Source organism: Pagrus major, chromosome 1 (assembly GCF_040436345.1).
Source record: "Pagrus major chromosome 1, Pma_NU_1.0".
Classification (NCBI taxonomy): domain Eukaryota; kingdom Metazoa; phylum Chordata; class Actinopteri; order Spariformes; family Sparidae; genus Pagrus; species Pagrus major.
This window is the reverse complement of record NC_133215.1, coordinates 21,005,883-21,021,630: the sequence shown is the minus strand read 5'-3', so window position 1 is coordinate 21,021,630 and position 15,748 is coordinate 21,005,883. Positions and strand designations below refer to the sequence as shown.

Sequence of the window (15,748 nt, the reverse complement as noted above, 5' to 3'; positions counted from 1 at the left end):
AAGTAACTTACAGTGCAAACGTAGTGTAGATTTATTCTCATTGTCACAGAAAACAGAATGTGATACACAGCCTGCTTGCTTTGCACATTCTCTGACCTGGAAGACACCTTATTTTTTCCTTTTTCTTTATTCCATTTATCATGAAACTACTCCTCGGCTGTCCTTTGAGCAAAGCAAAGAAATAAGAAATTGTATTTGTTTGTATTTGTGGTTCTACTTCAGTTGTTCTGTTAAGAGTCAGCCAGCATGGTGCCGTCCTCAACAAGCTCTTTATCTTTGCGTGCCCACGATGTAACAAACAAACATGGACGCGCACAAGCTTGAGTGGATAAAAGGAGGCTGTCAGCCTGAGAAAGTGGCACAATGATGGCAATTACTCTGACAGGCTGAAGCTCTCACTTCCTCAGAGAGCCACCATCAAGTCTGTGTACGCTCACATGAGAACACACAGTTATCCTTGAATGCACCTGGGTACATGCATGCAGGCTGGCAGGCACATATAAAACAACAGAGAAAGGAATGTCAAAGTGTGTTTTATCACACACTGAGATGCAGTTTGCTCAACAAGAATATGTTGAGAAGCTTGGTGTTTATGTTTTGTCCATATTGGGATCATGGTAGTTGTCAGCACAACTCCAACGAGAGACGATCACGGCATGACAAACATGGGGGCATGTTGATTCATAGATGTCAGAAAGGCAGTAAAAGTGTGAGACAGTTTGACTCAGTAAATGTTTATTTGTACCTGAGTGAAGCAACTCAATCTAACTGCACATTTCCACATAACACTGACATGTATCCACTTGTAGTGCTCCGACAATTGGAGGATAAATAAAAGTTGTGTCGTGAGATGACAAAACGCCATCTTGTGAAACAATACTCTCACACTGGAGTAGAATATATTAAAAGCTTACAACAGGAAAGAACAATGATGCGTTTAAACCTGCACAAAGTGATTTTTGATTACCAGAGGGAGCTTTGATTCAAAGTGCCATAGCAACGTATCAAGTTCCTCTAAGTAATGTGTTTGCAGATCGTTGCCTAACACCTCATTTGAGTTACTCACTGTGAGGCCAGTATTGACCTGTCTTTTTGCGATTGGTCCATAAAATTCTCAGAAAAATGTCTCAATCCTTTTTGTTAATTACATTCTTGACTCTCGTATGTCACTCTTCACAATCACTGGGTTTCATGAGATCATATAGGTGTGTGAGATGCAGATTCCAAGCTGCTTATGAAATGTTAAAACTTCTTAGTTGATGCTTAAAAAGTTTCCTTTGTCACTTGAGTGGTTCGTGAGGACGTGAAAGGTTACAGCAGCTGTTGTCTTGCCCCCGTCTGTTGTGGTTTCATCCATGAGATGCATTTGCGTAATCCCTGCCCTCAGCCAGCTGACCTTTTGATTTCCACCACGCAGAGAGGGCAGCAAGGGTGTCCCAGCATGTGTGTAAAAGAAAAATGGAGTGCGGATGAATGCATGTGGCCGAGAAGACTGAATGTACACTGTGTGTGAGTGTGTGACAGAGACAGAAAGTGGTGGAAAAGGCCGCTCGTGGTGTCGCAGAGGGCCTGGCAGCTTGGCAACGCTCCACACGCCATAGCGGGTGCCCACAGGGGCTGTGAACCAACAGAGGGAGAAAAATATGCAGGGGAGCTAAACTGACGTGTGTGTGTGTGTGTGTGTGTGTGTGTGTGTGTGTGTGTGTGTGTGTGTGTGTGTGTGTGTGTGTGTGTGTGTGTGTGTGTGTGTGTGTGTGTGTGTGTGTGTGTGTGTGTGTGTGTGTGTGTGTGTGTGTGTGTGTGTGTGTGTGTGTGTGTATGTGTGTGGGTATATGTGTGTATATCTTTGATGCAAGAGGTATTCAGTCACTAAAAGTAACATTCCTGAAAGTTTCTTAACGTTTCAAAACAATCACTAAAATCAATCTAATTGTTGTCTACTTCAGGAGACCCTATCCATCTTTCGTTCTAACTTAGATCGAGGGCTGACTGTGGCTTTTTAACAACCTAATTCTGGCCCTTTGGTCATTTTGTGAGTGGGCTAATTAGCCCACTCATTGGTGATGTCTGTTGCTAAGCACAAAAATACTCTTATTTCATTCAAACGTTTTAACCCAGGCTGTTGAAGCAGAGGGAATTTAGGGAAGTCAAACTGAAAACCTTCTACTAAGATTAAAGGTGCAATATGTCAGAAAGAATTATCAACAGAATGTGACAAAACAACTTTCACAATGTTAAGACGTATGTGTATTGTGTTGCAGAGATATCTACCAAAGTTAGCATGCTAACCAGCTGGCCCCTGGTGCACTCTGGTCCAAAAATCCTGTGCTAGAGATGTAACACCAACATTTTCCAACTACTTAACTGCAGCTAATTAGCCACAGTTAGCGTTTTTTTTTTTTTTTTTTTAAATTGGCTGTGATAGTTGAAAAAAATGGATTTTTCTCTGTCACCCTGCAGACTTGTCTTACTGCTTTGATCTGTCCCTGAGTGGAAAATATTCAAAATCTATTTTGAAAGCACATTCTTCTGTAAGTTTTCAGGTGACACAATATGTAAATATGGAATGGATGTGTCACAGAAGTACTAATGCCTGACATGACTTGTAGTGCATGCCTCAGCACCATGTTGACTTCATGTTTGTTTTACAGTATATCAAAAAGACAGTAGACTATATATACTGCAGACCAGAGATGAGGGAATTCATCCCCTGGTGGTTTGAGTGTAATGATGGATCTTAAAATAGTTAAAACGATAGACTTAGACACTAGACGTACGTGTGTGTGTGTGTGGTTGTGTGTGGTCTATACATCTGGCCTCTTGGCCTCAACAGCTTGCCTGTCTGACCCTGCAGCTGTCCTACGAACATATGCACATACACACACACACATGCTCACTATACAGCCCATAGCTACATTATGAATGATGTCATGGGCATAAAAAAGAAACTTTTGTGATTCAGTTGAATGAGGCTCTTGTCTTCAGCGAGTTTGCCCTTGTGACTGTCTAAAACCACGAGTGAATGTGTTCCCAGTTTCTCTAACTGTGTGTGTGTGTGTGTGTGTGTGTGTGTGTGTGTGTGTGTGTGTGTGTGTGTGTGTGTGTGTGTGTGTGTGTGTGTGTGTGTGTGTGTGTGTGTGTGTGTGTGTGTGTGTTTTCGTGTTCAGGGCAAAGTGGCCTGGGGAAGTCCACTCTGATGAACACCCTGTTCAAATCCAAGGTGAGCCGTAAGTCGGTGCTGCCCAACCCGGAGGAGAGGATCCCCAAGACCATAGAGATCAAGTCCGTCAGTCACGGTTGGCCAATGTTCATGTTTTTTATTACCATTTTTCAGCGTGTGTTTTCTGCTTCTCTATCATACGACTGATTTGTTTCTTTCTCTGTTTGTGTCCAAAATAAATAGTAATTGAATATCTTTCCTCTGTCTAGATATTGAGGAGAAAGGAGTGAGGATGAAGCTGACAGTAATCGACACTCCAGGCTTTGGGGATCATATCAACAATGAAAACTGGTGAGTCGAGGTTACTTTATCTGAAGGCCTCTGTAGGTGTTAGTAACTGTAAATTATAGGCTTTGACCTTGGACTCTGTTTCCTTTGTCAGCTGGCAGCCCATCATGAAGTTCATCAATGACCAGTATGAAGCCTACCTGCAGGAGGAAATCAACATCAACAGAAAGAAGAGGATCCCAGACTCCAGGGTGCACTGCTGCATATATTTCATACCTCCCACTGGCCACTGGTAAGATCACAAACAGTATTATGTGCCACACTTTTTGTTCCTGGTTCCAACAGTTTTTCCCACAGCTACAGAGACGAATCAGGCCTTCAGGGAATCTCCCCTGACCCATTGTCTCTCCACAGCTCTTTACCCACGTCCTCCTCCAGCTTTTCTTCTTCATCTCTCACTCTTTAATGACCACATGTGGAACTCATTCTCTCCTCAGAGACACTAGAGTATCACTTAAAGGGTCAGATTTCACAAAGAAATTGGACTCTGCAGTTGTCATAGTTGAAAGAGGTTGAGAGATAGGGAAACAATTGCCAGGACATAGAGAGGGTCTTATCTTGAGTGGGAGAAATCGTTGTAGTTTTGGCAATATTTTACATAGGCCTGCGTATATATAAAATAGCTAACTCTCCATATTAGGATACCCATATTAACCATAAAGTAGTTGCTTACTAGCAGGCATATTAGTACTGCTTTATTTTCCTCTTGTAGCCTCACCTCTTGTGCTGTTTTGCACAGAATCATGTGGGGGCACAGCTGTGGTAGGATAACAGCACCATCAGCCATCTGCCTCTGAAATGCAGAAATAATAGAATAATAGATAAAAGTAGCAATGAAGATAACGGCTTTAATGTCCTCTGGTTACTGATTAGTCACTGCGCTTTGCATCAGAGTTCTGGATTTGATTATTGATTAAATGTCCTAATTATTAATCTGGATTCAAATGGTTCACAGATTTCACATGTCAATGGTCAGAGACTGTTTGTTTGACATTGTTCTCTGTGTAAGTCACGCCAACAGGCCAATGTTGCATGGACTGTAACAATAACGATGCTGTCATTTGGCACAAGATATGTCACAGTAAATTAATAGAAGAAAAGGCCTTGGGGTTATGACCGAAGTGTCTTTTCAAACAACCAGGTGGCGACTGTTTGCTTCATTTAAATAGCGTAATACAAACCACATTTCCCCCGCTGTTTGGTTAATAATCTGGTTCTCAAAGTCATCATTTGTTTCTATTAAAAAGTGATGAGTGGAGTGTCCTCATGTGCACTGAGGGTCAAGAAGGAGGTACAGCGACACCTGTGGACACACAGCTCAAGGCTCAATGCCCACATCTCAATAGGAGTATTGTACAGATAATAATATAATAATGATAAAAGCACAGAAAGCACCAACTGTAAACACTCATTCACTCACCATCTGACCGCATATCTCTGTGACGGCTCCATCCACTGCTGCTTCATATTTCTGCACACCAGTAACTCAACAGTTGTCCACTTAAAGGCTCTCTCTATGAGAGGGGGATGAAGTGCATGTGTGTGTGTGTCCTGCTATTTGACAGACCCCCTCATCATCTGCTCTTGTCGCCACAGCTGCTGCTTGAGAGAATGCGTGTGTTTGCGTGCATCCCTGTTCATTTAAGCAGTGCGGGTCATGGACTCAAGTGGGCAGTGGGCATGCTAACACTTGTATAACTACACGTATGTGGATCCTCTGAATGTGTATCCTCTTGCTTACAGCTGCTCAGTCCAGCCAGTTCAACAACACCCAGACTGCTCTCGTCTCTCCCTTTCATTGTGAATCTGTGTTGCTTCCCTCGCTCAGCTCCTTTATCCTCTCACGTTGTCTACAATCAGGCTTTATTCACACACAGTCATCCCGGACATTTTAAAAACTATAGTATATTCGTTGGATTTCTAGTCAAAATGACTCATCTCACTTACTTCAAGACCTATTGATCATAATTAGATTAATTATTTCAAAACCCGATGAAACTTATTGCAAGTGGCCGATGATCTGAAATCTACAACAGTGTCACTAGAACTTGAAGTTATAAAAACACTCGGGATGCTCCAGTAGCTCACCTACAAACATGTTCATGAATATATGAAAATACACACTTCATTCTGAAAGCGAAGAAGCAAACATCTGTCAGGAAGTGTTGTCTTCCTCAGAGCCAACCAGAGAGTTGTAGGCAGGAGAACAAAGGAGACATCTGTTGGGGTTGACTGTTGTGACCTGGCATAGAGAAGACTGTATGTTAAAACACATTTTCAAGTATGTGTGTGTGCATATAACCAGATCTCAACCGTAAATAAACAACATAATAACACTTTAATTTGTGTTGTGAAAATAAAGGGGTTTTATTCCGGTCTTTGTTATTCTCTTTTTGCTTATTTTCCCTTTTTTTTCATTTCAAGCTGTTGAAGTTTTAAATCAGGGCCTGCTAACAATTACACAGACACAGTGCCAAAAGCCTCTGGACGCCTCTGCCATGTGACCACAGGCCAGGAATGACAGGCAGGAAAATTATGACAGAACCTCCCTAGTAGCTCTTACAGGCCTCTATCACTGGAGATGGGCTGTTTTTTTCCTCTTCCGTTTGTCTTTTCGTCTGGAGCGTTTGAAACGGCAGCTTGTATTTATCGAGGCTCTAATGTAATTTGCACGTCAGCGATTTGCTTTTAAGTTGCTTCTGTGGTTTCAGATAGATGAACGGCGCTCAGCGAAGCAGAACACAGTCTTGGCATCAGCAGCCATTTCTGATAATGGTAGAGTCCGCCACGCTGCTTTCCCTCTAGGCAGCCTTGTTGTTACCTCGTTTAACATGCCTTCATGAGAGAGAGAGCAGGCTGCACTTTGACTCTATTACAGAAAATAAGGAAGGAGCGGAGAGCTATCTGCACTGTGGTCGGCTCATTTCTCCACCTCTCATTTGACCGCAGCACTTATCTTGCTAAAATTATGTAAACACGACTGCTTTTTTCCACCCTCATGAGGAGGATTTGTGAATGCAAGCTGGCATTTACGTGGACATGTGTGCATGCGTGCATGCATGCATATTTACTGTCTGTGCAGCATATGTTCATGTGTACACATGAAACTGTGCATGTATGCTCAGTCTTGCGTGTGACACAGCTCACATGCCATTTTGTATGTTCTTGTATCTGTACATAGACAGTTTATGGATGCAATTCTATAATTTATATTCAGTCAATATTAACACAGATAGATCATCAGCTCTGCATGCATGTGACACGTGCAAGTTGTCCCCTCAGTATGAAAAATGCATGAAAATATAGTGCTTTCAGTCTCTGCTTGAATGCATCGCTTACTGTGTCATCTCTCTTTACCTTTGTGCAGCTCTGTTTCTCCTCTCTCGCTCTATGTAACACACGCTCCCCTGTGTTTCATCATATGTTCATGGTGACATGCTTGTCAGTCATTGTGGAGAGACAGCCAGGCCTCTCCCCCAGCTGCCCCTGGGTCTTTGAACCAGGCTGGCCAGGCTTGGCTGGGGCTAATTGGAGGGCAGAGCAGACAGCATGAGGGGTGTCTGTCTGGAGGAGCAACTGGAGGCAACGTTGAGACAGGGAAAAAAAACAAAAAAAACATGGAGGGCAGAGGGAAATGGGAAACTTACGGGAGCAGAACAGAAGTGTGGAACAGTGGCGAGTGATTTAAGGACAGCGTCACAAATCACTGATGTAATACAAAAATGTTGAAAATGTATGACTTTTCTCCAAATTTGCTTGGAGTTAAGTGAAAGCAGAATATTTCGGACATGTTGGGCTGCATGAGACTGTTTTATGCATTAACACTTACAAAGTTCTGTGAAATCACACCTCAAGACTGAACAAGAAATAGGTTTCAGCGAGAAAAGGAAATAAACAGCAGCAAGAAACCAACATGTCAACATGAAACCAGGGTGAACTGAATGTAATGGAACAGGCAATGATTGCCCTCTAGTGGTTACTCTTTTTCATTACATGATTCACATGCTTAAGCTTTCCATAGTGGACCCCTTGGTGCACAGAAAGGATAACCCCAAGCCTGACTCCCTCTAGCAGTTCACAGTTCTGTCACTAAGAAATAAAGTGGGATAAAGTTTACATCCTGCTGGTTTCTGAGTGCATCCAAACACACACACATAGTTATATTCAAACATTTTACTGTAGTTGTCATCTCTTTCCTCCCCCAGTCTGCGGCCTCTGGATGTGGAGTTCATGAGGCGTCTCAGCAAGGTGGTCAACATCGTCCCCGTCATCGCCAAGGCCGACACGCTCACCCTGGAGGAGAGGGACTACTTTAAACAGATGGTGAGAGTTAGAGTGTATTTGTGGATGTGCGTGGGTGTTTGGATGGCAGAGATGTCATGAAAATATTTTGTGTGTGAGCTGCCTTTGCTTGTGGCATTAATATAATTGGCCACATTTCCCTCCCATCACACCTGCAAAAGCCTGTAACAGGTCTTTAAAGAAAACTCAAAATAAATGTATGAGTGCATCAGTAGGTCAAACAGTCAGCGGATTCCTCCCACAAACACACGTGCACGCATATCCACAACCACAGGTCGGTAACATTAACATATGAAGAGCTGCCAAACACCACAAACAAAAGCCATCTGGGCAAACCCATGTTGTACCCATCCTGGGATCTCTACAACTGTAACACTTCGAAAGTCATGCTCAGTCCAGACGGAAACATTTAAGAGCTCTTTATTTGAAGCATTTATTTACTGAGTGGTCTTCCACGACGCTCTGCCCAGTTGCCAGCCGAGCAGGCAGGCCCTTCATTACCAGTGAATCACTGGGTGATCGTACAAGTGATCCAAGTTCAGAGAGATCTCCAAAAACCCTCTCTCAAACTTGACCAGAATTAAAGGAGCTAGAAAGTAGCATTTTAGTAAACAATGAATATTCATCAGTTTCTACAAATAATTTCCCTCTTTTTGATAAGTTTGTGAAGGTTAAAGTTCTCACAGAGCAGTTAGCATGGCCACACTCTTTGTCTTGTTTTAGTATGTCCATTGTGGTGGATTTAAGGGCAGAAACGGAGTGTAATATTCATAATTATGTTTTCAAGTGTTTGCATTACCTTAGAATGAGCCTTTTAAATCTACAGAGGGCAAGGGTCCTCTTCCACAGAGTCTGCCATGTTGCACCACCATATTGCTAGTAGCCCAGAACAGACAAACTTAGCACAGGCTTAGTGCATTTTCCACTGTAGGGAAGGGTGAGGAGTGGTATTTCATTTGGTTGCAATTTGCAACTTCACGGCTAGATGCCACTAAATCCCACACACTGGTCCTTTAAACTTTAAAATTTAGCTGCTACAGTAAACAAAAATACAGTTTTACATGACAGCAAATGTACAGAATTTTTTTTTTTTGCTTTTACGTTTTACTCAGTGGTCTCATTCACTGCCACCTAACATAACATGAGCCTCCTTACACTGATAATGCTTGACTGTGATGTCACAGCCATCACCTCCACCTTTCCCTGCCCCAACCGATTCCTGCTCCACCCGGCTCGAGTCTTAAACGGTCATCCCGTGCGTCCCGTCCTGGGTGTGTTTCTGTTGGATAATTCTCAGTCCACAGGAGGCAGACGGCCACCTGCCTTCCTCCATCATTTCCTTTATCTCTCCATCCCTCCTTCCAAGACTTCCCAAACAGCTTTATTCATTCTAGAGAAGCACAATGGGTGTGTTGGCTACCGTTTCCCCCCTGATTCTTGTAACATGGTCCAATAAGAACAAAGTAGGGATTGGACCAGTCCCTGGCAGAGACTGGAAGCTGCGGGACTTGTAGCTGGATTGTTTTGGTTGGCCGCACATGCTCTGCATGACCCTGAAGATTATGGACGAAAAGCACCTTGTGCCAAACATTCCCCCCCCCCGTTTTCCCTGCAGCAACTTCTCATGCAAACAGAATAAGAGGGGGTTTTTCTATTAAATGCTTGCCCTCAGTGTGTCCAGCTGTGAGTGTAGTCCTCGAACCAGCAGTTGATGTGGCTTTTCTGCAGAATTTCACTTGGTTTGCGTCCTATAATGTAAGCCTGAGAGCGCTTCCAAGGATAAACAATGAAATGTTTGATCGAGGACCAAGTGGAAATTGTCAGAGTAGTAATTGTGGGAGTGAACACTCACTCATTAAAAGGACATTTCTTCCAGAAGCTTGTCTGTCTACTTTTCTGCGCCGTGTTTGAGTTTCAGTCATTATAAAGACATGCAGAGTTTAGGGGTGGCCATTTTATAACTCATACCTCTGTCTGGATGTATTTTATTTTCCTAAGAGTGGTTAACCTCTATGTTAACTCCTCTGTGTCAAGGATATTAGGAACCATGAAGTGTCAACACCAGACTATATAACAAAACCAAGTGTTTATTTAAGTCACTGGTGGGTCAGAGCAGCTTTATTCAAGTCAACTTAAATACCTGGATATAAACAGGATTCAGTCCAAGCATCAAGTGTGTTAGCGTGTTAAGCTGACGGATGGGCTACGATGTTGGCTGCGGAGCCAAGCGGCCTGGAGGGTGAGATGATGGATGAAGTGTCTGGACCTGATTGATTGTTTTTGTTTGCCAACCAGACTTCCCTTTTCTTCAGTGTCTGTTTCAGCTCTCATTACGGAAACCTTTGACCAAGTGTAATGATGTTAACGATTCAGCAATTGTGAGAAAAACCTCCCTGAAATTTGATTACCAGGACTTAAAAGACCTCTTTAGTGTGGCCAATTATCCATTATTGAACTAAATAAGTTGGCCAATTTTTTTTTAGAATAACTGTGTGTGCTGTTACTATGTACATTTGGCTAATTTGATTGTTTGGCTTTGTGCAGATTAGAGAAGAGCTGCGAGCCAACGGAATCGATGTTTACCCTCAGAAGGAGTTTGACGAGGATGCAGAGGACAGGATGATCAATGACAAAATCAGGGTACGTTCACAGCAACAATAGAGGCTATCATCCTGTGGCTTCAGTACTTGACAGAACAATCGTAAATGGTTTCAGCTTTAAATTCAAGCCTTTGTTAGGTGTACTTTTTTCTAATCTTTTCTGTTTTTATTTGGGGCATCATCAAAGCCACGCTTGTCAATTTCAGCATCTTGTTCTAGCAAGTGGAAACAATCAAAGCATGACCTGGAAAAAAAATCACCGGTTACACTCCAGTGACTTTGTGCGTGTGTTTGCATGTGTGCACTCAACAGGAGATGATCCCTTTTGCTGTTGTGGGCAGTGACCAGGAGTACCAGGTGAATGGCAAGAGGATCCTGGGAAGGAAAACAAAATGGGGCACCATCGAGGGTAATGCACGAGTCCTAAGATACATAGATACATACAAGTGCATACAATAGCACAGCTGGTTACATGTCAAGCCAAGCAGACAATATAAAATAAATCACCAGGATGAATAATGCATGTTTCCTGATGGTTTAAACACGGATCAGCCATGTTCACATATAGCTGACAGAGCCAGCATCAGTTAGTTTTTTTATTCATATACAGGGATATATTATAATGTCCATCTACACAGTGAGGCTTGGTCGCACACTAAACTCTTTAATTTACAGTATTGCAGTCGATGGCATTCACACAATGCACCAAAAATAACAAGGTGAAACAGCTTTGCAAAGCTCAAGACGACAGATTGTAATAATTTGGTGGGGTTTTTTTGTAACATGTGGAAAGTTACAAAACTGCAGCTTTAAAATCCAGCCAGCTGGTTTGACCGTCTGTTGTTTGACTACCAGGCGTTTGTTTACACACGTCTCTCTGAGTCTGTAACTAGGGAGATATATGAGACAGGATGAAGAGATTTACAAGGACTTTCTGTGTCCGCTGGGATAACAGTCAGAAACATAAAACACACACACACACACTGCCTCACACACACTTGCATAGTAACTTTGATACAGTTTACGTTCGTTGGCCTTTGCTGCCTGCTCACACTGCCAAGGAGGTTCTTTGCAAGTGAATGTCCTCACCTCACCCGTGAGTGTGTGTATATGTGTTAGAGAGAGAAGGAAAAGAGAGTGATACAGGACATCTGTCTGGACGGGGATTGAAAGTATCGTTGGAGGACGAAATGACAGCTGAGGGAGGCCGGGGCCAGGCTGGACTATCACTGTTAAACAAACAGTCTCCTTTCCAGGATGCACTTCAACACACTCCTCTGCAGTGCATACTGAGCTCTAGTTTATTGGCTGTGCTACAAATGCATTGTAAAATATAAATCATTTAATAAAAGCAAAACATTTTAATGTGTTAATGGGTCAGACTGTAGAATCCAGACTGCTTGCCTGTTTCATCTGTGATTCAGTGCGGTTGGTTTATTAGGAACATGACCTTGACAGACATTTGAGACACATGTGCAACTCAACATACAGTATATCCATGTAGCTCCAAGTAGGTCAGGGATTGTTCAACTCTTAAAATGATTCTTGGAAAGTAACTGAAAACATGTACTGAAGTACTGTACTTTAAAACAATTTCGAGGTACTTCAGTATTTCTATCTGTACTCCACCCATTTCAGAGGGACTTGTAGTTTAATGTGCAGTAAGCAAATCTGTAAAAAGATGTATACCGACGCTATGGGTTGGTGGCTAAAGATTTGTATAATTTTACTTACAACGAGTGATGCATATTGGTCCCACTTCAACCTCAGAAATACACACAGTCTAAGCTAAAACAAGGTGCTTGTTCTCCCTGAAAAGATGACATTTCTCATAAGGCGCCATGAGCCCTTCTTTTAGTGTTAAGAATTTAAAGGTGACTACTACTACTCTCTCTCTCAGCAAGCATTATGAAGTCAACTCCACAGGACGGCGGCAGGGTTAGGGAGGTGAAGTACACGGACTGTGGGACAAATGCCGTCTTGTCTGGCTGAAAGAACAATGGCCCCATTCTCGTAAAGCCAAGCGGTGGTAGAGAGGGAACAAGGAAAAGGAGGAGAGAGGAAGCTGTTGGGCTGTCGGCACTGAAATCATGATTTCGGCCTCAGGAGAGAAGAAGCCATAAGTCAAGCCTCCTTATATCACAAGAGGAGAAGAAACTCTTTATTTTTCAGGGGTTGAGGGGACAATTAGACACGGCGGGGGGAGGCATGCATTTAAATCTATATACTGTACTGTATATAGGGACTTCTCCATGAGAAGAGAGTTCAGCTTATTACCAGTTAGTAACATGTTCCCTCGACGCCACTAATCAGCGCTCTCACAACCAGCAGTTATTCCAGTCTCCTCCTTTCAAAGAGAATTTAATTTCCTGCCTCTGGATTTCAAAGCTTTACATAAATAGCACCCTCCTTCTTTTTTTTTTCATTTAAATTCTTGACATAATCTATAATTCAAACACGTGTTAGCCCGACTGGAGGCACCAGCAGCTTGTCACTGGGAGTTTGTTAAAACGTCTCACTTAAAGTTCTCCAATATAGAGGAGAGCCGAGATGTATTAAATTACTCCAAAGTGGAGGAGTGTGTTATCTTGGCTTAAGAAAATTGCTGGAGATGTCGTTAGAGGATGCCCTTCAGTTGACTTGTGAGCAACACTGCCCTTCTGTGGCGCTTTGAGGAACGGCAGGTGAGCCTGAATAGAACAGGGTTCATATTTAGTTATCTCGTAACATCCCTTTCATGTGATGGGCATCTTTTCCCTGTGCATGTCATTTATCTTGAAAGCTTAAAAGTCGGGATCATTGGTGTGAGTTTATCAAGTTATGTAATTCAACTAACATTTCCCCCTTTCTCTCTCTGCAGTGGAGAACATTGCACACTGTGAGTTTGCTTACCTGCGAGACCTCCTCATCAGGTGAGCTTCAATCATACTCCAGAGTATATTTAATAGATTTTATGATGCATGAACTGGTATTACTGCTGGATTAGGAATCACTTCACATTTTGTAAAGGTGAAACAGCACTGAGACTTTAAGAAGCTTCACTTCCCGACTGAAATCAATCCTCATTAAATTCTTTTAGATGGGTCGAGTGCTTCCCTAGATGCTAGATGGTTTTATTGGAGGCTTTAATACAAGGAGTTTCCATTGAATTTTAGCTTGTTCGTTGCTTGTTAGTACAGGAGTCTTAATCTATGCCTGATTTATGGGATAAAACAATGGCTCTCAAAGGCTTTTTCAAACTTTATTCCTTCATAGAGCCACCCCCACTCTAACTTTGAGCATACATATGCAGCCTTTTTAGCTCAAAATAACCAAGGATATTTGAAACTATCAAAACAAATAATGTTGATGTTATGAATTAATTTCTATCAATATTACATGAAATAATATATGTAATATGTATATATCTTAAATGCTTAAAGAGCTCAACACCAATTGCACAGAGTATAATAATTTTTCTTGCAGATGAGGCGTAGCAGTGTCGGACAGCTAGCTCACCCTAATCAAAAAAAGCCAGTGCCATAGTTGACTAATTAGCCAAGTGTAAAAATGTACTGTCAAATAATACAAAAATAATGATTATTATTATTAAAAACTAAAAAAGATACTGCCCATGCCATGGCATGCACATTGGGCACCACTGGGCTAAAACACAAAACAACACATGAACACGTGTTTCTATAGGCAGTAGTTACTGTTGTAGTAATATTGTCTTCCTTCTTCCAGGACACACATGCAGAACATCAAAGACATCACAGGCAGCATCCACTATGAGACATATCGTGTCCGCCGCTTAAATGAGTCCAACATCCATTTCAACTCAAACCCTGTTGACCATCCTGCTGCTCAGCCAAAAGCCAACGGTCAGCCCGAGGTGCAGCCCGTCACCCTGCAGCCCAACGGAGTGGCTCCTCAGCATGAAGCCCTGTCCCACGAGATGTAGAGAGTCCTGATACCGGGACACAGCCAGGCACAAAACATACATACATACAACGCATGTATTCTGTTTACAAGAGTCCACAAACACACACTCATGCTGTGAAGCCAATTTTTGTTAGCTAGAGGGACTTTTTCGCTGCCAAAAACCTTCCTAACCACAGCTTTTAATTTATCAGGAAGTAACAAGACACAGGATGCAGAGTAGATCCAAACATTTTCCTTCCACGGGCTATTTTCGTTCGGCAACTCTGCATGCAGATCCTCGTACCGTACAGAACATCCCTTGTTTTTGTTCCCATCTGCCTGACTGCCCAGTGCAATCTACATTCAGGATTGTTTACAATAAACCAGTTCACAGGGCATACATGAAAGTAAATCTATACAGTACATCCCCATGTATACTGGCTGCTGGGTTTATTTCTAGAGCACTGGCTGACTGTCAGGACTGCAGCAGCGTTGTAAAAGATTTTGATCTGAATTAATCAGTATGATGGGAAACAAAGCCTTTTGTGTGCAGAATACCTGTTCCAGATGAGGAGAAATGACATAATTCAAAATGAAGAACAGCATATCAGATGATACTAGATTAGCTCTAAACTAAGAATAACTGTTAGTGCCACTGGCCTGGTCTGCTTTGTGTTGTGGTGTATAGAAACTAGGGTTCAGTAGGAATATCTAGATTAGGTTTATAGTACTATGGAGGAAGTCAAGATATTGTCGACACCTCCGCACTGCAAAATAATAAAAAGAAATAGAAAGCAGCAGCAGTGTGGAGCAGCTTGCGGATAAATGAGCCCTCTTGTCATTTTTCCGTCGTGTTATGATGTTTTTAAGAAGCCCTTTTTTTGCCAAACCAGCCTGTCTCTTTCTCATATAATGCCAATATTGTGTAATACAGTCGTGCATTTTACATCGCTCATTTATTACTGTGTTTTTAATGCTGTTGTTCATGTTCTAATATTATTGTGTAAGATGGGAGGAATCTGTGCATCATGTTGTCCCATGCAGCCGTTTTGTCATTTTCTTTTCTGACTGTAAACCAAATAAAAGTCTTTTTTTTCTGTTCTAAAGAGAAGCACATACCGTATATAGAGTTGATTTATGAATAGGTATTTATGTGTATGTTAAGTGTAATCAGTTTAACTCTTTCATTCCAGCTGTTGGCTTCCAGAGGTTTGTTGCAGGTCTTAAACAGTGATGATCTTGTAGCTGTAGACAGTGCTTGTTTTTTGTTGCCTGCATTCATACAGTATGTTGTTCCCTGTTGGTAAGGCTGCACTGTAACTATAGTGCCAAATGACTTTACCTGCTGGTAAAGTACAAAAGTGGTCTATATTTGTATAGTGATTATAAATTAATACAGCTGATCCTGCCAATAGATAATGGTGAGAACGTTGGC

At 42.2% G+C, this 15,748-nt stretch overlaps 1 protein-coding gene across 5 annotated transcripts in view; it reads left to right on the top strand.

Annotated features, from left to right (window-relative positions):
* Window positions 1-15,429, top strand: part of septin9b (septin 9b) — a 62,602-nt gene extending 47,173 nt beyond the window's left edge. For all 5 annotated transcript variants that reach the window (XM_073468976.1, XM_073468967.1, XM_073468999.1 and 2 more), the window contains 8 exons: window positions 3,168-3,296; window positions 3,430-3,511; window positions 3,603-3,740; window positions 7,714-7,831; window positions 10,355-10,450; window positions 10,723-10,819; window positions 13,271-13,322; window positions 14,137-15,429. In XM_073468976.1, the coding sequence (XP_073325077.1) occupies window positions 3,168-3,296; window positions 3,430-3,511; window positions 3,603-3,740; window positions 7,714-7,831; window positions 10,355-10,450; window positions 10,723-10,819; window positions 13,271-13,322; window positions 14,137-14,353 (929 nt within the window). In that variant the 3' untranslated portion in view covers window positions 14,354-15,429. The remainder of the gene's footprint in view (window positions 1-3,167; window positions 3,297-3,429; window positions 3,512-3,602; window positions 3,741-7,713; window positions 7,832-10,354; window positions 10,451-10,722; window positions 10,820-13,270; window positions 13,323-14,136) is intronic.
* The last annotated feature ends 319 nt before the right edge of the window (window positions 15,430-15,748 follow it).